The sequence below is a fragment of the Mytilinidion resinicola genome, assembly GCF_010093595.1.
Source record: "Mytilinidion resinicola strain CBS 304.34 unplaced genomic scaffold BDZ99scaffold_20, whole genome shotgun sequence".
NCBI lineage: Eukaryota > Fungi > Ascomycota > Dothideomycetes > Mytilinidiales > Mytilinidiaceae > Mytilinidion > Mytilinidion resinicola.
The window spans coordinates 681,114-705,729 of record NW_022985456.1 but is presented as its reverse complement, the minus strand read 5'-3'; the positions used below and the strand labels follow the sequence as shown (position 1 = coordinate 705,729).

The 24,616-nt window shown below is 51.6% G+C and overlaps 10 protein-coding genes across 10 annotated transcripts; 4 read left to right on the top strand and 6 right to left on the bottom strand.

Annotated features, from left to right (window-relative positions):
• Positions 1-921: 921 nt before the first annotated feature.
• BDZ99DRAFT_467216 (putative O-methyltransferase) lies at positions 922-2,475 on the bottom strand. Its single transcript, XM_033720970.1, has 3 exons — positions 2,235-2,475; positions 1,862-2,143; positions 922-1,747 (listed from the first exon to the last, which is right to left on the bottom strand). Exons 1-3 carry the CDS (start codon positions 2,466-2,468, stop codon positions 1,016-1,018), a joined length of 1,248 nt encoding a protein of 415 aa, XP_033571973.1. The 5' UTR covers positions 2,469-2,475; the 3' UTR covers positions 922-1,015.
• Positions 2,476-2,780: 305 nt separating this feature from the next.
• BDZ99DRAFT_425261 (uncharacterized protein) lies at positions 2,781-3,840 on the bottom strand. The gene is made up of 3 exons (XM_033717082.1): positions 3,385-3,840; positions 3,176-3,305; positions 2,781-3,101 (listed from the first exon to the last, which is right to left on the bottom strand). Exons 1-3 carry the CDS (start codon positions 3,591-3,593, stop codon positions 2,886-2,888), a joined length of 555 nt encoding a protein of 184 aa, XP_033571972.1. The 5' UTR covers positions 3,594-3,840; the 3' UTR covers positions 2,781-2,885.
• Positions 3,841-4,886: 1,046 nt separating this feature from the next.
• Positions 4,887-6,115, bottom strand: BDZ99DRAFT_451564 (uncharacterized protein; the record flags this gene model as incomplete). The annotated part of the gene is made up of 3 exons (XM_033718219.1): positions 4,887-5,470; positions 5,537-5,769; positions 5,827-6,115. 3 exons carry the CDS (start codon positions 6,110-6,112, stop codon positions 5,096-5,098), a joined length of 894 nt encoding a protein of 297 aa, XP_033571971.1. The 3' UTR covers positions 4,887-5,095.
• A 1,098-nt stretch (positions 6,116-7,213) lies between these two features.
• BDZ99DRAFT_525340 (uncharacterized protein) lies at positions 7,214-7,686 on the top strand (the record flags this gene model as incomplete). The annotated part of the gene is made up of 3 exons (XM_033725984.1): positions 7,214-7,277; positions 7,328-7,621; positions 7,673-7,686. 3 exons carry the CDS (start codon positions 7,214-7,216, stop codon positions 7,684-7,686), a joined length of 372 nt encoding a protein of 123 aa, XP_033571970.1.
• Positions 7,687-8,283: 597 nt separating this feature from the next.
• Positions 8,284-9,587, top strand: BDZ99DRAFT_425255 (uncharacterized protein). The gene is made up of 4 exons (XM_033717081.1): positions 8,284-8,617; positions 8,690-8,797; positions 8,864-8,985; positions 9,063-9,587. The coding sequence occupies exons 1-4, from the start codon at positions 8,338-8,340 to the stop codon at positions 9,330-9,332; spliced, it is 780 nt and encodes a 259-aa protein (XP_033571969.1). The 5' UTR covers positions 8,284-8,337; the 3' UTR covers positions 9,333-9,587.
• A 1,330-nt stretch (positions 9,588-10,917) lies between these two features.
• Positions 10,918-14,893, bottom strand: BDZ99DRAFT_451560 (5-oxoprolinase; the record flags this gene model as incomplete). Its single annotated transcript, XM_033718218.1, has 5 exons — positions 10,918-12,142; positions 12,201-13,195; positions 13,246-13,667; positions 13,721-14,616; positions 14,688-14,893. 5 exons carry the CDS (start codon positions 14,891-14,893, stop codon positions 10,918-10,920), a joined length of 3,744 nt encoding a protein of 1,247 aa, XP_033571968.1.
• A 383-nt stretch (positions 14,894-15,276) lies between these two features.
• Positions 15,277-17,021, top strand: BDZ99DRAFT_502401 (PLP-dependent transferase). The gene is made up of 3 exons (XM_033723889.1): positions 15,277-15,404; positions 15,483-16,314; positions 16,369-17,021. Exons 2-3 carry the CDS (start codon positions 15,761-15,763, stop codon positions 16,934-16,936), a joined length of 1,122 nt encoding a protein of 373 aa, XP_033571967.1. The 5' UTR covers positions 15,277-15,404; positions 15,483-15,760; the 3' UTR covers positions 16,937-17,021.
• Positions 17,022-17,463: 442 nt separating this feature from the next.
• Positions 17,464-18,793, bottom strand: BDZ99DRAFT_467211 (uncharacterized protein). Its single transcript, XM_033720969.1, has one exon. It carries the CDS (start codon positions 18,711-18,713, stop codon positions 17,667-17,669), a length of 1,047 nt encoding a protein of 348 aa, XP_033571966.1. The 5' UTR covers positions 18,714-18,793; the 3' UTR covers positions 17,464-17,666.
• Positions 18,794-19,687: 894 nt separating this feature from the next.
• BDZ99DRAFT_451552 (putative allantoate permease) lies at positions 19,688-21,450 on the top strand (the record flags this gene model as incomplete). Its single annotated transcript, XM_033718217.1, has 4 exons — positions 19,688-19,880; positions 19,932-19,999; positions 20,051-20,334; positions 20,389-21,450. The coding sequence occupies 4 exons, from the start codon at positions 19,688-19,690 to the stop codon at positions 21,314-21,316; spliced, it is 1,473 nt and encodes a 490-aa protein (XP_033571965.1). The 3' UTR covers positions 21,317-21,450.
• A 38-nt stretch (positions 21,451-21,488) lies between these two features.
• On the bottom strand, positions 21,489-24,494 carry BDZ99DRAFT_511497 (interferon-induced GTP-binding protein Mx2; the record flags this gene model as incomplete). The annotated part of the gene is made up of 6 exons (XM_033724552.1): positions 21,489-21,897; positions 21,962-22,121; positions 22,162-22,305; positions 22,534-23,058; positions 23,290-24,191; positions 24,410-24,494. The coding sequence occupies 6 exons, from the start codon at positions 24,492-24,494 to the stop codon at positions 21,602-21,604; spliced, it is 2,112 nt and encodes a 703-aa protein (XP_033571964.1). The 3' UTR covers positions 21,489-21,601.
• Between the last annotated feature and the right edge of the window lie 122 nt (positions 24,495-24,616).

Below are 24,616 nucleotides of genomic sequence, written 5' to 3'. Positions count from 1 at the left end.
AACAAGATCCAGTGAGCGTAGCGCAGCGAGCACAACGGCGTGGTGGAGGACCAGGATCACGTGGAGGAACATCACATCTCCGGCGAACTCGTAAGACTACTGCTCGTGCACAACAAGAGCAGAGTGTTGCAAGTGGACAGGAACCAACACAATCGATGCAGATTGCGACACCAGCCAGCCAAATTACTATGGCAGGTGTCTCTACAGACACGCCGGCGGTCGAGAGGACCATTGTAGTATTCAACAATCCTGTACAGTTCATAAATACAGCACCAGACCTCTCCGCCGGACAAGTAGGCACCCTAACAGCGGCCCAGGGCTCTATTTCCTTAGTCCCTGACAGTCAAACAGCGCTTGAGGATGGCCCTCTGTGTACTCCTGAGGAAGAGGCTGTTCGTAGTGAAGGAGAATCTTTAGGTGTAAGACCTTGGTACAATGGTGTATACGGCGTTCCTTTCAATCAGCAATTAAGAGGCGGCCATCTAGGCGCTTTCCGCTTCTAGACTAGCTAGAGTAGATGGAGTGAATAGACTGTTGTTGTTGTATATATATACATCCTATGCGATTCGTGTATACATCCTTTCCGATTTGTATAGCCTTGCCGTTTTACGTATCTAATAAGCGAGTGAATATGATTGGTGGAACAATATTAATACGGGCCGGCGCTAGGCTAGATGTAGGGGGGGGTGGCAGGAAGAGAAAAGGGGGGTGATGCGGAGAGAATAGGGGGGTGGTAATTAAGCTCGTCCATAGAAAACCTAGCTAAAAGCTTAGCTATATAGTATTTAGCTAAACTTACTAGCGCGCCACCTAAGGGGTGGCTTTTTTTCCTTCCCCTAATATATATATAACTAGCTAAACGTTTATAGAAATTAGAGTTTATATTAATTTTAACCTAAGTATATTTATCCTAGCTTATTTACGCTGTTTATACTCTTTCCTCTCTCTTTAATAATAGTTACGATAGCTTCTACTTACTTAAACTTTTAGTTGCTTACTCTTCTAGGAGGTACAATTACGTCCACCTTACAACGATAACCCCTGTTGTCGGGTTCTCCTTAATCCGCTCTATAGACTCCACCACGAATCCCTTATTAGCTTCCCTAAGCAACTCCCTCCAATCCTTCTCATCCCTTTCCCGAGAGTTGAAGAGGGAGAGCATAATAGCATCCATCGACCTCACCCCCATCTCCTGTAACAACCCTATAGTCCCGGGCTCCGGCAACACATGCTCCTGCAACACCACCACCGCCCCCTCAACCAACGCCGGCACCAGCGCCCGCAGCATCCGGATACAGTACTTATCCGGCCAATCATGCAGCACGTACCTCAACAAATAGACTCTCGCTCCTTTGACCGGCTGCTCAGCGAAGAAATCATGCACCTGAAATCCCACCCTCCCCTCCAGCCCCTCCGGAACCTTCGCCTCAGCTCCCTCTAGAACCTCACGCACATCCTGCACCACGAATCTCAGCTGCGAGAACTGCTGTGCAAGATGCACGCTCACGTGGCCCTGCGACCCTCCAACATCGACAACAGTGCTAGAGGAGGGCAGCGCGCCCCAGTCGAAATACGCCGCGAGGGCGTCCAGACTTGCGGCCGAGGTCGAAGACATGGCGCCCGCAAAGCTCTGAGCGCGCGCGGGGTTCTGGGACAGGAACTCGAACGTCGTCAGCGTCGTGGCGTTAGCGAGGGCATAGCCGCTTATGCTTGGTTCGGAGCTGCGCTGTGCTATTGCGTCGAGGGCCTACAATTTCCACACTGTCGTTAGTTGAAAGCTTACAAGCACGATCGCATCTCCAGCTTCATTGTCTTTGTTTTGGGCTTTCGGGCTTTCGGGATAACTAGCAACCGCACTCACCTTCCCGTGCGCAGGCCAGCACTCCCCGAAAGTGAGCACCATCACGTCCCGCGCTGGGCTGCTTTCAGCGAGTAGGCGAGATGCTGCGGTGTGCGCGACCCATCCCTTAGTTGGTTCGCGGAAGACGTGGTGGTGGGCGGCGGTGTAGCGGATTATGCGGTGGAGGTCGTGCTCGAGCAGTCCGCAGGCTTCCGCGAGGTTGGCGAAGGAGATGGAGGAATTGATTGGGACATTGGATGCGATGTTGAAGCGCGAAATGGCGGCGAGGGGAAAGAAGTTAGACTTTTGGGTGGGTGTTAGTGCGGACGGGAGTGGTATGCTTTAAGTGTGAAGCAGAAATATATGGGTTGGTGGGAAGGCTGCTTATTCTTACATCAGGAACCAAAAGCTTCATAGGCCCTTCGAGCAATTGGCGGAGTTCGATGGTTGCTTCAATCACGGATTTTTTCGCGCGCTCGACCTCGGGTGGAGAGGGCTGGGTTGATTGGGCGAAATCGTCTTCATTGAAGGATGGCTGAACAAGGCCGGTGTCGCGGATATGTTTGTCTACAACTGAGGTTTGAGAGGTGATCAGCTGCGCGAGCTGTATGATTCGGGAGTTTGACATTGTTGCGGTCTTCATGTGGTCGAGAAGTTGCCGATACCAGCAGGTAGATTTATATGTACGTCGATTCCAGGCGGTTGCAGACGAAATATCCCTACGTCACGTAGCGTGACATTTCGAGTCGGCGAGGGGCGAGCAGAATTCGGCAATAGCAGCAACCAACTGGAGATCCGACATGCATTAGACTGATAGCAATAGCTTATGTTCAAGCTCAGAGTTCATCATTTTTACGAGGTATATAGAGCATTATCTCTTCATCTCGGAACTCGAACCGCTACAGGGTCTAAATGACAGCGCAGTCACTCGACGATGTTCCAATCTCCTCATCCAGCACGTAAACTACCATGTAGGCAGCAGTATCATCGTCTACTATATCAACTATAGGCCCAGAATATACATCTACATGAACCCAACCCAATCCTATCTCCCCGGTGCAACCTGAAATTGATCATCGGCCTCGTGCCCATAGTGCGAGTTCGGCCCATACTGCCTCTCAAGATCATACAACGGCTTCGTATCCCGACAATACCGGGTCTCGACACCGCCATCAATGACCTTCACAAACGTCCCGTCGTCTACCGGTCCTGGTTGTAGAGTCACTTGCTCCAGCGTTCCGTCGGCGTAGCACATTATCGACTACCGCGGTATCAGAAGGCCGTTGTGCAAAAATTCAGGGGGGCAGTAAAGAGATGGAATGTGAATTAACGTACTGAACGCAAATAATCAAAGCAATGCGGCCAGTGTGCGTCGTCTCTCCAATCGACGCCGATGTCGATGAGACCTTCCCGTGCTTGCTGGAGCGCGAGTCGCATTTTCGCGAGGCAGTGCATTTGGTGGAACCTTGATTGGTGAGTTTCATTCTCACTAGAATTTCAACACGCGATTTGAAAAGAAGAGTGCGAGACCTAGGCTTGCTCACATGCTGATGCTCATCAACGAGCTGTTGCCTTTCCCTTTTTCCGACGGGATCCTGATGTTGCCTGTGGACATCAAAACGTGCTCTTGCCACAAGTAATCCAAGTCATGGTCAATGGACATATATCGCGTATCCCGATAGAACTTCGTCTTAACGAGGTTTTCCTTTTTCCAGGTATCGGCGAGATGGGGATAGGACTCTAGAGGAATCATGTCTGGCTTGCTTGGCGCAGCGGCAGTAGGCCTCCGCGAGCTAGTGCTATCGTGAACGAGAGTTACAAGCAGAATGAGAGTACATGTCGTCGTGAAGAGCGAGTAGTACTTCCAAAATGGGCTGTCGTTCGCGGGCCACTGCCAGTGGAGCCGTTTCCGCTGCTTGAGTGGGAATTGTGATTCTTCGCCCGTCAAAGGACATTCTTCGAGGTCGGAAAGGGAGCCGCGAGGTGAGGGGCCGTCGATGGGCTCTTTGGGGGCGTCGTAAGACATCGTGAGATGCCTTGAAAGAGACGTGCGGAGAAGTGGGTGGGGGTCCTGAAGGCTGCGCCTGAAGCAGGCTTTGATGAGAATGAGGTACGCACGAATCAGTGGAGAGGGCTTTATTGCCGAGCTATGCTGTACGCGAGGAAGTATAGACAGAAGTAAAGGTCACGGATTTTACCGGGACCTAGTCCAACTGGGGCAAGAGCATTCCACTCGCAGAGCAGGGGTAGATTTCAGTGAGGCATTTGGTTAAGATCGCCATGATGTCAGCCAAAACTGCCAGTAGGTGCAGTGTTGATAGTAAGATGACTCCCGAGGTCTGTTCAGAGGCGCTGAGGAAGATATGCTTGTCCTGTCGGTAGTTCTACATTGAATGGCATTTTCCTAATAGAATGGATCGACTTCTATACCGTGGCTGTCAGCATGCTTGAACACTATATCAGAGAGAAAATCCTATACATGTTGAACACAATCACTGAGGTAGGGTGGGGCTTCTAATACCGTGTAGGAATGTCATTGGCCGGGAAAACAGGATATATGCTCCACAGGATGTCAAGTCACGTAGGATTCTATTCCTTGCTGCATTGCTTCTACAGAATCACTTTTGCGTGGAGTGCAATATCAAGGCCGGTGCGGGGCAACGGTGTGATGATGCGGCCAGGGAAAATCCGGCACGCGTCGATGCCGACTAGCACGAGATATGTCACGGAAGTGGCGGCATCGATCTCACCGATCATGCACATGGACATTAAGCTCGGGTAGTAGATACATAGGCCTTCAATCCGACCTAGGCGATGCCTATTTAGGAACGGGCCGGTAGGCAAGCTTGGGTCTCGGCAAGCTTATTACGACCTCGCAGATTCTCCCAATATCCTCCATGCATCGTATCCTTCCTCTACACCTTCAACCCCTACCATTATTTGCCAATTCGACAGACAGGGGACAGTCATTTAGGTCTTTCATTCATTAAATTCTTTCATGTGATGCCACTCTCCCTCCCTGCTTATTACGACCTCGCAGATTCTCCCGATATTTTCCATGCATCGTATCCTTCCTTTACCTAGCCAGCTACCTTCACCCCCTACCGTTACTCACCAACTCGTCAGACAGAGGACGGTCATTTAGGTCTTTCATTCGTTTACATCTTTCATGTGATGCCGCTCTCCCTCACTCTCCCTGCACACTTCGCGACATCTAGTCCACGACCGCCGTGTCATGCGTCTTCCTAGCGCCACTCAATCCGGCCCGTCAAAAACAACGCCGTGTTTCCAGGGCCCTCGCCTCTCCCCCTCTATTAGCCCGTCATATCCACCGTCGCAGTACCCAAAGTGGGCCCCAAGCGGGAACGTGTTCTTGTCAACATCTGGTGGCGTATCACGGTAGCATGCCGAATTATCAGTAGCGAATTGCCTCAGAACGTCCCAATTGTTGCATTTTCGGTACTGCTCATCTCCCGCGGTGTCATCGCCAAAAAGATACAGTGGTGTGTTGTCCGCTTTGCACATCACGTACTGCCGCAGCATATCGATGCAATGACCTGCGTGCGGGGGATTAAAGTAGTAAGGCTCCTCGCGGTGTATGGCTTGCCAAAAGGTCTTGCGGATAACCGTCTGTTCGTCAAGGCATCAGCAAAATGTCAAATTACTGAACTTGCAAGGTGGCGGAATACTTGCCACGCAGTGGAGGAGGTGATACGCCTCCAGGAGATACACATTCTTGCTCGGATCGCTCGGTAAGTGCATGCTGTCTGGCCAATGTTGGGATTTCGCCCACTCGCGATCCATGGCAATGAAGCCATGGGCGGGATTGATGGCGTCCCAGAGAGCGTCCGTCTCCGTGAAGTTCTTTTCGCTGTATACGGTCCACCAGTTGAACCGTGTAAAGGTCGTTGGGAGTGTGTCAACTCGAGCTATGGCATCAATTAGCCGCTATATCCTAGACTCCGTATTTCGCGTTCCAAACTCACCCCAGGACTTTGGTGTATACACCGGATCTCCTGAATCGATCTGAGCAGCAAGTTGTTTAGTCGTTATGAGAGCAATGAGAGTCGAGAGGTTTGTAGCCAGGAGCAACAGTACTACTGATATTCTCCAGAGCCGTCCTGGCATCGTCGAGGTGGGTCTCGCGTAGCTGTTCTTCTCCTCGAGGTCGTCATCACTCGGAGATGAAGCTCCATCACGGAGAGCAGCGTACACTGTTTTTTCCCGTTCCATGAACGGAAACCTTTTAGACCCAAACTTGAAGCCAAACATGTTAGGAGAGATGTTTGAATCAAACGTTAGGAAGTTGAGGAATGGTTGATGGTAAAGTAGCAGTCTGGCAGACTAGGACAAGAAGAAGGTGCTGTGTGTCAAAGTGCGCTGTGTTACATCAGCGTTTGAGATTAAAAGGCAAGGTAAGGAGACACCCGAGATATGCAATGAGCCCCGCTTACCAGTGTACATACATATCAAGTGCCGAAGATAAGCAGATCACCGTTCAATTCTGCCCTGTATGAAGGTCCATGTCAGGTCGTTCTGTGCGGCAACGTACATCCGGAATTCACCCCCATCCGGAACAGTTCAGGCTACACGTGCGTCAGGGTTTCGGAGGGGAGGGGATTCCGGATGTACGTTGGGGACGTCAATTTCAACACCGGACATGCCATTCCGAATGAATCCGATACAGCCATTCTTTTCCCGGTAGCAAAGGTCAGGTAGGTTACCATCGGACTGTCTAGCTTACATCCGCTTTGTATCCCTACATATATGTTCCTTCGTCTACGTCAAGACGAATGTAACCAATTTTGTTTAGCCGCCAGCTGATGCTTCTGTAGATGCATACTGGGCAATGATTTTCCTTTCTGGTGTATGTACTCTATGCCTACTCTCAGTTGACCGCCTTCGACTGCAACCTAAATCCACCGACCCCATACCATTCTATGGGAAATAACGACCAACCTTGAGGGAGCGATCCTAGACTGTTCATGCCGCGCTTAGCGTTATATTCGACGCCCTGCCAGTTGTTCAGTCCGTGCTTTAATATATAGAGTGGAGAATGTTGCCCATCGCACATGCTAATCATGGCTGGTCGGCCTGTGTCCCCCAAACGGGCGATGGCGTGCTGTTGGAATACTATCACACTGCAGCTCCATTTCTCGATGCCCATGTGGCCAACTATCCAAGGAACCGAATGATGTAAGGGATTTCGAATGGTCGGTTGGACCGAGGAGCTTCGCGGGATCTGAAGGTGGAAGATACAAGACTGACTACGTGCATCCGCTTGACCAAGGGCCTCTATCTCCTCATCTCTCAAAGCTCTAGCTGTCGTGTCAGTAATACCAGCATTCTCCGGAACAGCAAGATCTCTCCAGTATGAAGTTCACACTTGCCTTTACTCTTGCCATGGCAAGCTTCGCTGCGGCGGCTCCTATTGCTGGTAACATTTTGACATATCTTTCTCCTAAAAGGTGATGCTAAGTCATGAAGACAAGCGCGATACCACCGCGTACAAAGCTCTTGCGGAGAATCCTACGCAGGTTGCCAGCGACGATGAAGTCAATCTCCTCGCTGCCCGTATTGGGTACAAGGACAAGCGCGACTCCACCGCGTACAAAGCTCTTGCGGAGAATCCTACGCAAGTTGCTAGCGATGACGAGGTCGACCTTCTCGCTGCCCGTATCGGGTACAAGGAAAAGCGCGACTCCGCTTATAATGCCCTCGCGGAAAACCCAACCCAAGTCAGTGGTGATGACGAAGTCAATCTACTCGCTGCCCGCATTGGTAAGTAACTTGCAGCCTTGAACGTGAATACAGGATGCTAACGCCATCAAGGCTACAAAAACTAAGCTTTCCGTGCATGTGGCTATTACGGGGGCTTCGAAGGCCCAGCGCCATTGACCGTGGGCGAGCCATGAAGGCAGCAGGACTATATTGAGGATTTCTTTGATCGACAGAATGGACCGGGTCTAGTCGGTGGCAGAGGTGAGTTCGGTGAGGTTTACAGCTGGAGTCCTATTTAGCTAGCCATCAGTGAGGTTGAGCTTGCGTCGAGATAGCCGCCAGGCGTCCGTTCTTTATTAGGGTGGAGGGCCTCTACTACGTAGAATGTAGATGAAGATGACGTGGTGACTTTAAGTGGATTACGTTGATTTCTTTCTGGAGATAAGATAGCTAGCGATACCATGAGCAGAGACTTCTCGTAACTTATCTTTGCTGCGCTCCCTACCTCCAACTATAGATGGAATCGCTCAACCCATGAATTTCACCTATTTGCCGTGACTGCGTATGCCTCCCTGGCCCCGACTATCTCTCGCGAGTCAACGGCATGAAAGTGGCATGGGAGCCTGTAGTGCCTACTCAGAGACGGTTAGATTGTCCCGCGGGGCGCCGTGTCCGAGCTATTTAACATCGACCGCGCACATTGACCTCTCATCGCCGTCTCCTTCTCTTTTTAAAAACCGTAATCAGCCCACTCAGTGTGCCATTCCAACCAAAAGATGACCCCGGATACGGCCTACCACCCCGTCCGCTCCTCCGAGCCCTCGGCCTCCTCAACCGAGATCGAAGAGTCGCTAATAGGAGAAAAGAGTGACTGGCACCCGCCACGAGCATTGACACGGCGAGGTCGGGCGTGGGCGCTTCTACGCTCGAATTGGTGGATCGTAGATACGTCACTTATCCTCATTATTCTTGTCCTGGTTGCCGAGTCGCGGTGGCATGGGTGGCAGAAGCAGCGGTACGAGTTTGCTGGCGATGTGACGGGCTTCGCGCCCCGCTGTAAGTGTTGTCTAATCCATTTCAGATGATATTTGAAAAAGAAAGGCGGGCGGCTGAACTCAGTTATGCTAGTCTCGCAACAAATCACGAAGTTCGGCCGAGATCTGTCCTTCGTCCCCGAAAACACGTCTGAGTTCTGGAGCGATGCGGTGCAGGAGAAATGGCTGAGTATCGTTCCAAGTGCGTCCTCCTATCTATATCTCTGTCCATTTCTAGCCGAGCTTGATTCCTAACAAATGGAACCAGAGGGGCTCGGATACGTTCACGTTGAGCATCCAGCCGAATATGACAACCTCCCCACCCCTATCCACGACTATACCAACATGACCGTCCTCACGACATCGATGCCGCATCAGTTACATTGCCTCGTAAGCGCTACCATGTCCTCCTAATACTCTCTCACTTAAGACACACGGATGTTGCTGATACGCGATTGCGAGTGCAGTATAACATCCTCGCCGTCTACTCCGCTATTACGTCAGAAAATCCTAGGGAGCTGCCAACCGCGATGACATTCCATCTGCAGCATTGCTTTGAGTATCTCCGGCTGAGCATCATGTGCTGTGGAGATGTAGCACTGGAAGGAGCTGAGACGACGTTTCCAGAGGGCTTTATGGGGAGCGATGGATGGGATGCGCTGCATGTTTGCAAAGACTATGGGCAGATTTATGAGTATCTGGATCAGAATAGAGCGAATGATAGGTTATGGATATGAGTTTTAAATTTCAAGAAGAGATTGTGTGGGCAGGAAAACAGCGGCATATTCTAGGAGGGTTTGTTCTTTACCGTTATTTTCAAAACATTATCTCCGCCAACATACCATTCCTTCGGACTTGCTGAAGATTGGATTTTATAGACTCAGGCACGAGAAATGAGCAAAAGATATTCCGGGCAAAAGTGAAATCCATCACGGGCAGCTGACATTACTCCTGCGTCAGCTGTATAACCGGAGAGTTATTAAAACAAATAGAGAGCTTAGCATGAAACACGCTGAGCCAGAGTGCCGCGCTAACGATGTCTAAGTTCACGTCCAACATCAATAAGTAGCACGTGTAATCGTCGATAACATATTCTGGAACATTTAGTCCTATGCCTCAGGAACAGTCGTACACTAATTTGGGGTCTCCAATCCTCGTGGACGATGATGGCGAGTATGATGATGCGTTGCTTAATTTGGCAGGCACGGGTGGGGTTTGGATCGCGAGCGTTGGGGAGAACAGTCATGGGAAGGATGATGGCAATAACGACGATGCCATGCTGGGGATGATAGTGGCGCCAATGCCATCGAGCGTGTTCAGACGCTTCGGGTTCATATTCCGGTCCTCCACTGTTTCTTTGATGAAGTTTTTCAGATCGTCTCCATCACTCTTATTCCACGGCGTCTGCACCTTGAAATCTTGCCACTGCGTCCTTGGAAGCCACGGAAGGCGAATTTTGTAGAGCATGCGATAGTCCGTATATCATATCGGACTCTTCTAGTGTAGATTCCGGTCATCATCTACCTTAGAAGTGCTTGGTAATTGTCCTTAGAGATGCGTACGTCAAATCTTCCTTTGATAATATGAGGGAGTATCGAGTCTTATGGTATTGATCGAATGCAATGTTAAGGCGGTCTTAGAAAACGCTATCTCTCTTACCCTTGTTGAACTTGGCTTCGTTTTTCAACGCTGCGAGGCGTATAAAAGGCAAGCTCGCTGGGATTGCGATTCCCTTTAAATGACGCGACCTGGCATCCACGCACCGATTGCGTGTGTAAGGAACATCTGCGGGGGTCAGCATGCTTCACGCTGGTCGTGGCTTACAGTGTGTACATGCGATTTAATGTGATTGAGACTGGTGTAGCGGGGTTGATGCGCGAGCGAAGAAGCTATAGAAGGTGGGGGTGTCAAGCAGTCGCGCTGTTGGAGAAAGGTCGGAGCGTGAGCAGTGAGAATTGAAATAGGTGTGAAGCTATTCCGTCCTAGAATCTGGGTTTCAGGGCCTGAAGAAAGGATGGCTGGACGTTAGGAAGAAAAGGATATGAAGTACCAAGTCCCACGCATTAATCTGCGGTATTTAGAGCTTCATAATCATGACTACACCACGTTTTCACTTCTCTCTCTCTAATTCGACCTCTCCTGCTCCATCTGGAATCTCGTCAAAAACCTGATGTCATCTACCTCCTTCTGCTTCTTCTCCTCACTCTCCCCCTCTTCCCCATCTGCTGCCCCCTCAACCCCCCAACCTCCTCCCCCGGGGGTATCGATAACAAACCAATCTCCCCTTCCGACCTTGAAATCCTTCCTGCCTCCCACTCTACACTACCTTCTTTCCCCGCCCTCCTTCTTCTTCGCCAGAAAATTGACCCCATTCGCCCCCTCCCCGCCCCCTTTCATCCCATACGGTCTCACCACCCGCCGCTCACTCACAACACTCATACCCATGTCCTTCCCAAACTCGTACACTCGCCTGATCCCGTTGCCCCCGTTCCATTTACCGCGTCCGCCACTGCCGTCTCTGATCTCAAATTGGCGAAGCACGACGGGGTAACGCTTCTCTAGGATCTCTGGGTCGGTGATCCGCGTGTTCGTCATATGGATATGCACGCCGCTGGTCCCATGCCACCCGGGTCCTGCACCGCTGCCTCCGCAGATTGTCTCGCCGAAGCCGAAACCGGAGTAAGCTGCATCGCCGTCGTGGCCGAAGGAGATGACGTTGCAGTCGCCTTGACTGGCGGCGCAGGCTTCGAATGCGCGGATCACGACGTCAGTGACGCGCTGGCTAGTAATCGGATTACCCGCGCACACAGCAGCAGTGGCAGAAGGGTTGAGTATGCTGCCTTCTGGAATCGTGAAAGTAAGAGGCCGGAGACAGCCTTCGTTGAGGGGGATGTCTTGCGCAATGAGGCAGCGGAGGACATAAAGGATGGCGGAGCGAGTGATTGCGGCCGGTGCGTTGAAGGAGTGGTAGCCTTCCTCGCCTGTGCCTGTGAAGTCGAAGTGGGCGGATGCGGTGGTGGGATCGATGGTGATGGTGAGGGCGATGGGAGTGCCGTCGTCCATGTAGTCGATGGCAGTCAATGGCTCGCCTTTACGTTCGGCGTGGGTGCGGAGGAGGAAAGCGCGGACAGCCGATTCGGCGTTGGAAGTGATAGCGCGCATGTTGAAGTGGACCGTATCGAGACCATGTTCACCTATAAGGTCTGTTACGAGAGCAGCACCTTTAGCATTGGCGGAGACTTGAGCTTTGAGGTCGTTGAGGTTGTCGGCGAGGTTGCGGGTGCCGCTACAGCCGCGGAATTGGGCTGGGTCATGAAGGAGAAGCTTCGTCATGCCCTCTTCGTCGAAATGACCATCGCGGACGAGGAAGTGGGATACGATCGTTGCGCCTTCTTCGAAGAGCTCGACGCTGCCTGCTGGCATGGAGCCGGGGAGGATGCCGCCGATTTCTTGGTGATGACCTCTGGAAGCGGTATAGAAGATGATCTCTTTGCCGTCGGCGGAGAAGACGGGCGTGATCGTGGTTATATCTGGTAAGTGTGTTCCTCTGAGACTGGCATTAGCATAGATCTAGTCAGTGTTACTATAAATATAGGCTAGCTTACCCCGAGATGGGATGGTTGGAAACGACCACATCGCCAGGGCGGAGTTTTCCTTCGTACAGTTTGTGCTGATACATGACTGCTTGTTCCATTGAGCCCAGGTGGACAGGAACATGAGGGGCGTTTGCAACTAATCGACCGTCGGGGCTGAATAGAGCACAGCTGAAGTCCAGTCGTTCTTTGATGTTGACAGAGACTGAGGTCTTCTGGAGGGCGTGTCCCATTTGCTCAGCGATGGACATGAAGCGATGAGCCATGACGGAAAGCTGGACTGGGTCAACGACTCTATTCGCGATATCTGAAGTGATTTCTGATACAGCACTCTTCTGATCAAGCTCAATGACAACGTGGCGGTCGAGAATGATGGCCTTGGACTTTGGGCTGACGACGATGGTCTGGGTATCGTCTAAGATAATGGCCGGTCCGCTGACAAGATCTCCAGGAGAGAGCGTTCCAAGAGTATACAAAGGTGCCGTAGACCAACCATCCTCGAAATACATCTTAACACTGTCTACGGCTTTCTTCGATGAAACGGGTTTAGGTGGGAATTCAGAGAGGTGCTTGCTCAGCGTAAAGGTGGGCTCTATTGAAGGGCTCCTTGCGGTAGCACGGACTCGTACGTCTTCGACTAAGACATCTCGACCAGGCATGATGAATGAGAACTGCCTCTTGTGCTCAGCGACAAAGGCCTCAGCAAAGGTCCCTGATTCGGGTCTTTGAATCATGAAAGTCGTATCCGAGCCGGCATAACATAAATTAAGGAAATGTTCGAAGCTCATCAGCTTTTCCGGAACTCCCTCGTGAGCAAGACTCTCGACAGCAGTCTTTTCGAGATTCGCAAGTCGCTGATCCAACTCCTCCAGTGAGGTCTCGAGATTAGTAGAACACGGTTCTTGGACATCATGAACGAGGTCTGCCAGCGTCATACCATAGGCCGATAGAACAGATGAGTATCTGTGTACGAGAATTCTATCAATACCAAGGTTTGAAGCAATACCCTAATCATCGTTAGCAAAAGCGTAGCAATAGCTCCGATTGACAGTCTTACGCAAGCATGCTGTCCACCAGCTCCACCAAAAACTGCAAGATCATGATCAGATGTCCTGTAGCCCTTAGCCTCCGTGAGCGCCCTGATGGGTCGGCACATAGTCTCGTTGGCCACCTCCAGGAATCCAAGGGCGAGGTCTTCAATCGATTTCGTCTTTCCACCGGATGCTTCAAGGTCTGCGTTCACTTGGAATGCTAGTTTTTGAAACGCAGCACGAGCTCCTTCATAGTTGAGCGGCTCATTTTCGCCTTTGCCGAATATCTTGGGGAAATAGTCGGCTTGTAGTCGACCAAGGACTAGATTTGCGTCCGTGACAGTCAATGGACCTCCTTTGCGGTATGCTACCGGGCCGGGATGGGCACTGGCTGACTCGGGGCCGGCTAGAAAGAGACCGTTGCGGTATGAAAGTATACTTCCGCCGCCTAAGATATGTGTTAGTGAGCCAGAAATCAGTAATAAAAACACCGAAGCTTACCAGCAGCCACGGTATCAACTTCGAGCTGAGGTGATTGAATTGTAATACCAGCCGTCATCGACTCAAAGGTATGCTCAAGAGCTCCAGCAAATCTCGAGACATCGGTGCTGGTACCACCCATGTCAAAACCAATGATGGGCTTCTTCCTCTCCAGATCGTAGCACGTGCGGCTCATGCCCACTACACCCCCAGCCGGACCAGAGAGGATAGCTTTGAGCCCACTGAACTTCTGCCAGCCAACTAAGCCTCCGTCACTTTGCATGAACTCGCACCTAGCGCCCTTGGTGTCTTCGAGGTCGCCAACGAAGCCTTTCCTGAAGCCATTGACATATGCGCGTGTGAGCGGAGTCAAGTACGCATCAGCAGTAGCTGAATAGCCTCTCGAGACAGCTTTGATCATAGGGAAAATCTGAGAGGAAAGCGAGATCTGAGTGAAGCCAATGTCTGAAGCAATTTTTGCGAGTTCAAGCTCATGGTCGGGAAAGGTGTATGAATGCAAAAGCACCACAGCTAGAGATCTAACGCCGGAGTCGTAAAGCTGCTGTAAACCCTCTCTCGACTTCTCGCTGTCTAGTTGCTGGAGAACTCGAACTGGCTCTCCTGAGAGGCCTGTTCGCAGATCGTACGTCTCGCCCTCGAGTGGGTGTATGGGCGCCGCGTCCTCGGTGGCTGTATGCAGCGTGACTCGCTCGTCGATTTCTAGCACCTCTTTGAAGAGAGTCTCGGGTCTTCGGATGTTGAGATCGAACAGCCGTGGACGCGTTTGGTCTCCTATTCGTAGGAGATCTTTGAATCCCTTAGTAACTACCAGAGCACAAGGCGTCGAGCTGCGCTCCAGTAGAGCATTCGTGGCTACCGTTGTACCCATCTTGATGCTTTCTACTCTATTTAGCACACTTGTGTAGAGCTTTCGTGTCAACTTAGCTCACCTATCCCGCTAGTATCAATTTTCTGCCCTCGTAGTAACTAAGTCCCCGTCGCAGTCTGCAGAATGCGTCTGATGCCCTCTGTAGGCGCATCTGCATAGTTTGCGGGATCATTGCTTAGCAGCTTGATGAGAATATCTGGCCTTCCAGGAATGATGCCTAGACAATCCGTGAATGTTCCTCCACGGTCAATGGCGATTCGGATCCGCGAAGCTTGGGAGCTCCGCCCGTCATCTACGAAAGGCATACTGCGTATTGATGGAGGTCGCAAAGTCAATGGAAACAGCAGGACTAGAGGAGAGCAGGAAAGAGATGGGAACTGTGTTGATGTGGTCTCAAATTGGTACTTGAACGTCTTTTTCCGCCGCGCAATTCACGCATCCCTTAACAAGTAGAATACTGACAACGAGTCCAACGCACCGCGCCTCAATTCGCTGATGGCATCAACGTCCTCCTCTGGGCGGAAGCCCGTCCCCGCCTGCATGATGATAACGACGACAGGGGAGCTCTGGGTGGTGGCAGGGTGCACACAGGGTGGATGTGTTGACGGCAGCGGGGAAAACTGTCGTCGGAGTCTGCTGTGCGAGCTTCGGACGGGCATCCGCCACCGCTCTCTCCACCCCAACCTCGACCATATCGGTACGAAGTATGCCGCGTTACCTCCAAACAATGCCCGAAGAGCCCTAGGACACTGCGACCCCGAGCCATGCCATCATGACGCCCATTTGAGGCGCCATTGGGCCATGAAAGAAGCTCTGGTAAACACCACGCTTTTGTCCCATCTTCCTCATCATCCCTCATCACCACGATGCTAACCCCGATCAACCTCCAATTAGGCTGGCCCTCGCCCTCCCTCTTTCCCGCCACCTCCCTCCTCGCGGGTGCATCTACCGTCCTGACCGACCCATCTAAGATCGCGAGCGGTCTCATCTATGGGCCAGACGAAGGCTACCTGCCTCTACGAAAAAGCGTCGCGGATTGGCTCTGCTCCACATACGCCCATTCCTCCGTCGCACCGAACTATGAGCGGATATGCATTACGAATGGGGCGTCAGGGAATTTAGGAAACATACTCTCCAAGTTCACGGATGCGAGATACACGCGCAGGATATGGATGGTCGAGCCCTCGTATTTTCTGGCATGTCCCATCTTCCACGACGCGGGCTTCGAGGGCAAGCTGAGTGGTGTGCCGGAAGATGAGGAGGGGTTGGATATCGAATTCCTCCACTCTAGTCTCCAAGAAACTGAAAACGAAGTCAAGAAGACTGGCGGCGAAGACGTCCCGCTGCTCAAAGGCGGCGCTGGGTACGCGAAGCTGTACAAGCACTTAATATATCTCGTTCCCACCTTCTCGAACCCTTCGGCGAAGACGTTGAGTTTGCAACGGAGAGAAGAGCTCGTGCGTTTGGCGAGGCAGTTCGATGCGTTGGTCGTCACGGATGATGTCTACGATGTCCTCCGTTGGCCTGAAGACCCCAATGCCCCGGTGAGCAGGTTAGGAAAGCCGCCCCCCAGAATTGTAGATGTAGATGCAACGTTGGATGGCGGTCCCGTAGACGAGTGGGGCAACACCGTGAGCAATGGAAGCTTTTCTAAGATCATTGCGCCTGGGTGTAGGGTGGGATGGGCTGAGGGAACTGCAGCATTTGCGAAGCAGTTGTCGCAGGTGTGAGTAATTCTTCCCAAAGGTGATCAAGAACGCGATAGTGATTGTTCCTTCAGTGGTTCAACACGCTCCGGGGGAGCACCCAGCCATCTTGTCCCAACTTTCGTCCACGAAATGCTAGTAAATGGAACATTAGACAAGCACATCACCGAAACACTCGTCCCAGTTTACCGCGCTCGCTACTACGTCCTCATGGATGCCATCCGAGAGTATCTCGTACCTCTAGGCTTTGAGCTCTCAGTTGGGAAGCCATACGAGGCGTCTCTCAAGACCACCACCAAAGTTAACGGCACGAACAGCATCAATAGCACAAACGGCGTGCACCAGAACGGCACTTCGAGTCCGATCCGAGAAGCAGGCGGCTTCTTCACTTACCTTCTTCTCCCCGCTGGCGTCCCCTCCGCAAGCGATCTCGCCACAAAGGCGCTCGACAAATACGAGCTCAAGTTCGCGTTCGGAGACATGTTCCAGGTCGCTGGTGATGTTAAAAGCGCTGAGAGGGCTGCAAAGGGGTATGGAAGGGGGATACGGTTGTGCTGGGCGTGGCACACGGAGGAGGATATCAAGGAGGGCATTCGGCGGTTAGCGATGATTTCGCAGGAAGCGAAGAGTGGGAAGGCGTGATAGAAAGTGTGTATAGTATATATACATTTAACGAGAGCATCCGATACGGTTCGATCTATAACTACTTATATCATGTATAAAGGCTTAGTGAAATGAAACCTAAAAATAATACTTAAGGCCTAGCGCCTAGCTGTGACGCTCCTTGGGGCTCTCCACTGGGTGCTGTGGTACTCACTTGGAATTTCTTACAGGGCTAAGAAGTCAATCCATTGGCACTTACTTGATGCTGTCGATGGTACTCCAGCAAGCTGAATAGTTAGTCCAAAGAGCGATCTTCTCGTTCCAGCTCTGCCGTTCAATACAACAATCAAGTTGCGAGTCAGATTCGCACTTCCGAGAACATGACATGGAGTTCGAATCTTTTCGAGTGTGCTGGAGCACTCCCGACAGTGGCAAACTATCGTTACCCTCGCTAGCTGTGGGCCTAATTCGCATGCGCTAAGATCTGACATTTCCTGCAGACTTGGAAGCAGCGTCGAAGCGCCCCAGGCGGTAGCAGAAGGGCGTTCGAAATCAGATCGTCAAACGTTACAAATAGTTTTATTCTATCAAAGACAACGCGAATGCTGTCCCATCTTATGCACATCAGGCCTTCTTGACCCGCATTCCCATATCTGAACCACCGCTCAATCTCAAATCTATGGTATCTCCCCTCCATGTCTTCTCCGCGTTTTATACATAAAGTCATAAAAGCAAGACCAAGCCATCTCCCCAATCTCAAATGATGCTCCTACTTCAAAAGCGGCCTCGACCTCGCCTCAATCCTCCCACTCCTCCTCATCTTCTCCTTCGTCTGCTTTTGCACACCCCGGGGTTTCGATGCCTGTGTGGCCTTGATCGGCCTGTGACTGCTCTGTACCGCAGGCCCCGCTGCATCGGCGAAGAACTTGACAACCATCTCCGCGGCCCTCAAACTATCATCGTCCGCATCGATCGCTTCTAGCACCTCTTTGACCCTCGCGTCATCCCAGCCGGCTATTTTGCCAAAGATTTTGATTGTTTCCGAGTTCACGAACCTATCGAACTCGAAATGACCTTGGAATGTAAGGATACGAGAGGGCTGGTAGACACCCTGACAGTGGCAGTGAGGCGTGCTACCTAGCAGAACCCAATCCGAAGGGAGGGAAAACGGAGCGGGAGAGTGATGGGATGGAGTGAGGACGACGTGATCGGCGTGGACGAACTGGAGGCGGAGGATTGAGGGGTCTGCTGCAGAGGCCTCTGCTGACGGCGAAGATGTAGGCGATGGAGTGTCGTCGGGGGTGGGAAGTTGCTTCAATTCCTTCCCCGCCTCCTTCATGCCCGTTGACTTCATTGCTGAAAACGCCCCCAGAAACTCCTTCGCAAGCCTAATCTCATGCACCCCAACCTCCCACCCGCTCCCATCTCTCTCAACCCTCACGCCATACTCCCTCAGCAGACTCTGACATACGATCTGGTGTCCGAAACAACTCCCAAAGATCTTAATTTTCGGGTAATTGACATAGATGAACGAAATCCAGGCATCGAGTAGCTGGACCCACGGCGTTTTGTCGTAAGAAGAGGCCGCGGAGCCGGTGATGAGAATGCCGGAGAGGGTGGGGAGGAGCGCTGTTGGGGGATATAGGCCGGCGACGATATCGTAGGCGGTGGTTGTGATGGTGGGCCAGGAAAGTCGAGATGATGCGTCTTGTAGGAGGGAAGTGAAGATGTCGCTGTAGAGGCCGCGTTTAGCCAGGACGGTGGGAACGGGAGTGTCGGTGTCTAGGATGGCGATGTGGAGGGTTGAGGGAGACATTGCGTGTGAGAGTTATTCTCCCTCCTGGCTAGCGGAAAGATGAGAATCGTGTATGATATTGAGATAAAAACCTGACCGTGGCAGGCAACGTAGCGAGATAATGTGGGTTTTGGCACGTGACGCAGTATAAGGATGAGAGTTGAAGCTTTCAGAAAGTTCAAAGCTTTACTCGCGATGTTGAGGTTGTAAAGGCTCCAGGATAGAGATATCGAACAGAAATGGCAGTAATAGGAACTAGTAATGGTAAAGATTGTGCCCAAAATAAATTACCATGCCTTCGAACACGAATTCGCAGTCGTGACTTTTCTAACCTCCATCATCAACTCCATCCCGAAGATGCTTCCCCATCGCACGTCCATCCGAACCCAGCACTCCGCATCGCGACAAGCATCCAGAAGTCGAGGTTGTAGGCGAAAACGCCGATAGGAGAAAGCGGCCGAAGAGAGTGCGACGACGTAGCTCGAGACGGCCCTCTGGCTCCGATAGCCACGACTCGCGACACCATGCTTGCCCGCCGAGTCTCCGCAGTATGGGCAGCCTCGCCACCAGCACCAGGCACCGCTGGCACGACTCTTATCAGCAACTTCAATAGTTCTAGAGAATGCCGGGGCTCGCGCTGCGTCGAGGGCGAGCTGGCAGCGGTCTAGAGATACCTATCTTGAACTCTTAGATGCGTACGCGGCATCGGTGGCATCTCGGACGACGAGGTAGTCATCGCAGAGAGGGCTACAAAAGACGGGGGTCCCAGGGACTACGAAGAGCACATGCAGCCGTTTGCCGATCACTGAGTTCCAACTCTCTGGGTCACTACTACTTCTTAACTCCACTCTGCTACCACTGGGTGGCTCTACTTGTCTTCTTCATATCCACACCATCGGGATACCATACTATCCTAAAGTTCATTGCCTTCCATGGCCGACTTCAAAGACACCAAGATGACCGTCAATCCGGGTGAGGCGGGCGATACCGAGTCCATGAAGCATGGCTATGTCTCCAACGACGTCGACATTGCTGCCGCTTATGCCGGCCAGCTCGATGGCGAGAATGCCTACACCCGCAAGGAACAGGTCCGGCTGCGATGGAAGCTAGACTTGCGACTTGTGCCCCTGTTGTGGTTCAATGTCACTTTAGGTGCCATGGACAAAGTCACCACATCTACTGCTGCGCGTAAGTTTGGAGAGATATGACCAGGTTTCGCAATTGCTAACTGGGTCTTAGTCTACGGGATGAAAAAAGACACCGATCTCACCGGTGACCGATACAGCTGGGTTGGCAGCGCTTTTTACGTAGGTCTAGAAGAAAGACAGCAAGTGTTACAATTTCTAACATGACTGTAGTTTGGATATCTCTTTTGGTGTCTCCCGTCCGGGAGTCTCCTGCAGCGATTTCCCATCGCGAAGCTGATGTTTGTGGCCCAATTGCTTTGGGGTATCATTCTGATTGGCACCGGATTCGCCAACAACTTCGCAACTCTCATTGCTCTCCGAGTCATGCTGGGCGTCTTAGAAGCACCAATTGTCCCTGGCAACTTCTTGGTTCTTGGCATGTGGTACACTCGTCGAGAACAGCCTCTCCGGACAGGTCTTATGTACACTGGCCTTTCCGTGTGCTTCACTGGCCCGTAAGTTCGATATTACTTCTTTATCCAGTCAAGACTCGTTTAACAACTCTCTAGTATCGGATACGGTATTGGCTTCATCGCTGGCGACCACGTATGGAGGTCCATGTTTTGGATCACTGGTGCCATGACTATCGTCTGGGCCGTTGTCATTGGTGTCTTCCTCCCCGACAACCCCGTCAAGACCAAATTCATCAATGAACGCCAAAAGGCTATTCTCGTGGAGCGACTTCGCGCTGACCAGACCGGTGTCGAAAACAAAACTTTCAAGCGCGAGCAGATGATCGAAGCGTTCTTAGACCCAAAGACATGGCTCATGTTCTTCTTCAACATCTGGATCTCGATCCCCAATGGTGGCCTGACTAACTTTTCTCCTCTGATTATCAAGGGCTTGGGCTACACCTCCCAACGCTCAGTGCTGCTCACGATGCCTACCGGAATCATGCAGACCGCCAGCTCATACATGTGCAACGGCGGCGTCTTCCTCTGCGCCAAGTACCTCCCCAAGCACCAGCTCCGCAGCGCCTGGGTAGCCTTCGGAATCATCGTGGGCCTTATCTCCTCCGTATTCCTCTACACGCTGCCCTTACACAACTACAATGGCCGCCTCGCAGCCCTCTACATGTCCTACTTCTACCTTGGGCCCTATATCGTCGCGCTCGGTATCAACACAGCCAACACGGCAGGACACACCAAGAAAGTCACCACCAACGCGCTCATCTTCATCGCTTACTGCGTCTCCAACATCATTGCGCCGCAGTTCTTCAAGGCTGAGCAGGCGCCGCTTTATCCACTGGGTATGGGCGCTATCTTGGGCAGCTATGTGCTAAGTCTGATCACGATTGCGATGTACTGCGGGCACTGCAAGTGGGAGAATACGAGGAGAGATCGGGTTGATCTGGCGAAGGATGCGAGGGTGCATGCGGACACTGACTTCAAGGATTTGACGGATAAGCAGAATCCGCATTTCAGGTATGTGTTTTAAGTCTGGAATAAGGGTGTTGGAGGATGTTGGAGATGATGTGTATACATATGCTCCTTGGGAGATTTATTTTGCGGAATATTTGCGAGCCTTGAGATATGGGAATCTCACGAACGATCTTTTTGAATGAGCCTTGGAATCTTTCTGAACTTTGCGTCGTCACAAGTCCCTGCAACTGTCGTCTACTGTTTCAACCACTTCTATTCAGCAGCTACTACTAGTCTGAGGTCTCCTGGTAGTACCTGCGCAGCTATCCCCCCGAAAGTCAGTCTACCCACTATTGCAAGCTCAACCCCGCAGGACTTTCATCGCAGCTTCTAGATTCTTGATCTCAGCCCCTAGCGTCGATCGGCGACGCTTTGTCTCTGCATCTTCCCCAGCAATCATCTCAAGCTGCTCGTCGTCAAGGCCCATAACCAGCTCCGAGTTGAAGACCTTCAGTGGGCTACCGTCTCCCTCAAGGAGAAAGTGACTGATAACTTGTGTACATACGACATCTACGGATCGCTTTCTAGATACCTTGTAGTAGCTTGCAAGAACGTCCAGAATGTCTTTCCGCTCTTGCTGGGCGTTGTCTTTGTTGGCTACCAAGTTTGACATGCTATTGAGAGGAACGGACTTATAAAGCGTTGAGTCCTTGAGGGTGACAGTGGTAGCCTCGCGTTTCATCGCCTGACTCAATACGAGCCTGTCGCTTCTTCTGAACTTCCGCATTGAAATAATGGTTGTATGTAGACGGTCTAGCGTCTCGTTCGGCGTGCAGCAGAAAGCGGGCTTGCTTCATCGCTTGCACATAAGCCTTACAAAGCTCGTCGATGAGGATAGTCATCCCACAGTTGTTCACGGACCTGCTTCTCGGTGCAGATGTGGGCAAGGAGCCGGCAGATATAGTCGTGGACGAGTGCAATCGATTCGCTGACGTGGGCAAGGACAAGTGGCTCCCATTTCTCGGATTGTTCTCTAAATATGATACCCAGGATCGTGCCCGAGAACTTAAGTGTCAACGTCAGTATGCGTTTCTCTTTTCCACAAGAGTGCTTACCGTTCCTAGTTCTGTAAGACCAGATGAGTGAGTGAAAGATCTTGATTGAGATGATCTATCTACGGACTACTAGCACACTTAATATGGTTGTGCAATACAAAGAGGTAGTAGTTTGTCTAAGACTACTGACAAACAAACGGACATGGTTGCATATACAATGAGGGTTCTAGAAACCAACAAGTTCCGGGCCCCAGTTCGATTGGTACACCTTTTCGATGTGATCGATGATCGAATCACTACTGAACGCCGTTGGTTTCGGGCACCAGTAAACGTTCGTGTCGACGATGTCGTGGAGTTCAGGGTAACTAGAGAGCAGATCCTTGAAGGATATGTTGCCCTCACCGATCTCAGTTAGATCGTGCGCTCTCTCCCCTTCGTCATCCCAATTGACTGAGAATTGCCGCTTGTGGCCTTTCTTCCAGAATTCGTTTGAGAACCGCTCATTAGCCTTCGTAATATTCGTAATCAGCTTCAATCCTAGCAGCTCTGTGAAGACACTTTCGCTGTTATAGTATCCGTTCAAAGCGCACTGGGTAATCGCTTGAAACTTGGATACCAGTCTCCCGAGATACATCCTCTGTGAGCTTTGTTCCGTGCGGGACGGCCTCATACTCTCCAAATCTTCTCGACACTGACGCAACTGCTTTCCAACATCGGCCTTGACATGCGGCAATTCCTTCTTCGAAATGCTCATGAGAAGATCCTGGTGGCAGCCAGTTAGAATGCTCCTACGCACATCTGTCTACGCGTCTCAGCTGGACAAGGTTCACTTCTCAGCTTGTCAAGGTTCACCGGTTGTTTGCCACCGTTGCCACCGTTGCAACCGGTGCCACCTGCAGCCCCTACTCTATTCACTATATAGCCACTCGTTAGCACCTCAATACCACTCATGCTTTCGTCACTAATCCTTTGCCCTTCCTACGCCAGCTGCCACCTGGAGCTGGGTTTTGAGCGATCCAATACCACACCGTCCCGAACTTTCCATTCGTCGCCAACGGGCTTCCCTGAAGAATGTTACTTCCTGGGTAAGCCGCTCCGCCATTGTGGATATTTGATCATGCGCACTACGGTTCTTCACAATACAGTATCCTAACTTCAGCCGGTTCCTCTTCCTGAGAACAAGATCCATAATCGCATCTTGCGTAGCGTTCTCAGTCACTAGATCCGGTTTTGTAAGCACCCCCATCGTTCTCGTTCCGCTCGGATCAGCAACTTCTGCCATTTTAAGAATTTCCTGGGTGGTAATGTCAACATTCGATAGGAGAACAGCGATAATGATGGTCCGGCTGTTCCGCATGTACGACTCCACTATGGTCTTCACCAAAGCAACATCGCTATCCGTGGTAAGAGGCGGAGAAGGGACGCGGAATATGCCGGGCACATCAATCACCGTAATGTGCTCTTGCTCAGGTCCACTGATCTCGATCTTAAGGATATCCTCGCTGAACGTTTGCAGGCCAGACTCGGTGTCATTCACCGTCATCCTGATTCCCATGGCCGTATTCGCCTCCGCGATGATAGTTTTGAGGGCTTCATTCGTAAAATCTGAAATTTTTCGTCTGAAAGCCCGAAGCCGAGCCTCTACCGCCGCAACTGCGCCTTGCCGAGGAATGATAGAGACCACAACCTTCTTCTCGGAATCACGACGACAAGAGGTTTGGGTGGCATAGCGAGTACAAAGACCGGGATCTTGAGGGAATGAGAACTCCGTCAAACTCTCTAAGAGTGAGGACTTGCCAGATGACTGGTCCCCCGCGACCACAAGCTGAGGCAGCTCTATAGTTTTGACATTGATTTCGCGCAGTTTATCAATCTTGTTTAGGAGGGCTTGGCTAGCTAGTCCAGGCGGGCTGTGGTCTCCCCATTTTCAGGAAAGAAGCCAACGTAATATGGACTAACGTACTCCACAAGCGAGCGGCCCACCCAAGCGAGTGGCCCACCTCACAAGCAAATCGCAACATTAAATGCAAATTGCTCCACAACGCCAATAGATATTAACTTAATACGACCTGCAGTCTAATCTACAACAATTTCCTTATCTTTTTGACACGTACGAGAGTTATGTCCTGTCTCGCCGCAGCGCCTGCAGCGCGCCTGCTGCCGTGCACTTCCACCCGGGCGCCTCCTATTTTGACGCATTTCCCCCTCAATTTGTTCATTAGCTTCCTTTTGAGCGATTATATTAGAGCCCTGTGCCTTTGTTAGGACTCCTTGCCTCTGAATTCGCTTTCTTTTGCGCTCTCTACGCTTTGTGGCGGCCT

Bases quoted from the DNA above. Each gene is read 5' to 3' on its own strand.
- BDZ99DRAFT_467216 (XM_033720970.1), bottom strand. From the start codon at position 2,468: ATGTCAAACTCCCGAATCATACAGCTCGCGCAGCTGATCACCTCTCAA. The intron at 2,144-2,234 runs GTAAGAATAAGC...CCCACCCAAAAG, and splicing joins TGAAGCTTTTGGTTCCTGAT to TCTAACTTCTTTCCCCTCGC. The intron at 1,748-1,861 runs GTGAGTGCGGTT...TGGAAATTGTAG, and splicing joins GCTGGCCTGCGCACGGGAAG to GCCCTCGACGCAATAGCACA.
- BDZ99DRAFT_425261 (XM_033717082.1), bottom strand. From the start codon at position 3,593: ATGATTCCTCTAGAGTCCTATCCCCATCTCGCCGATACCTGGAAAAAG. The intron at 3,306-3,384 runs GTGAGCAAGCCT...TCACCAATCAAG, and splicing joins TCGTTGATGAGCATCAGCAT to GTTCCACCAAATGCACTGCC. The intron at 3,102-3,175 runs GTACGTTAATTC...ATACCGCGGTAG, and splicing joins GCTTTGATTATTTGCGTTCA to TCGATAATGTGCTACGCCGA.
- BDZ99DRAFT_425255 (XM_033717081.1), top strand. From the start codon at position 8,338: ATGACCCCGGATACGGCCTACCACCCCGTCCGCTCCTCCGAGCCCTCG. The intron at 8,798-8,863 runs GTGCGTCCTCCT...AAATGGAACCAG, and splicing joins ATGGCTGAGTATCGTTCCAA to AGGGGCTCGGATACGTTCAC. The intron at 8,986-9,062 runs GTAAGCGCTACC...TTGCGAGTGCAG, and splicing joins CGCATCAGTTACATTGCCTC to TATAACATCCTCGCCGTCTA.
- BDZ99DRAFT_502401 (XM_033723889.1), top strand. From the start codon at position 15,761: ATGGTCGAGCCCTCGTATTTTCTGGCATGTCCCATCTTCCACGACGCG. The intron at 16,315-16,368 runs GTGAGTAATTCT...TTGTTCCTTCAG, and splicing joins GCGAAGCAGTTGTCGCAGGT to TGGTTCAACACGCTCCGGGG.
- BDZ99DRAFT_467211 (XM_033720969.1), bottom strand. From the start codon at position 18,713: ATGTCTCCCTCAACCCTCCACATCGCCATCCTAGACACCGACACTCCC.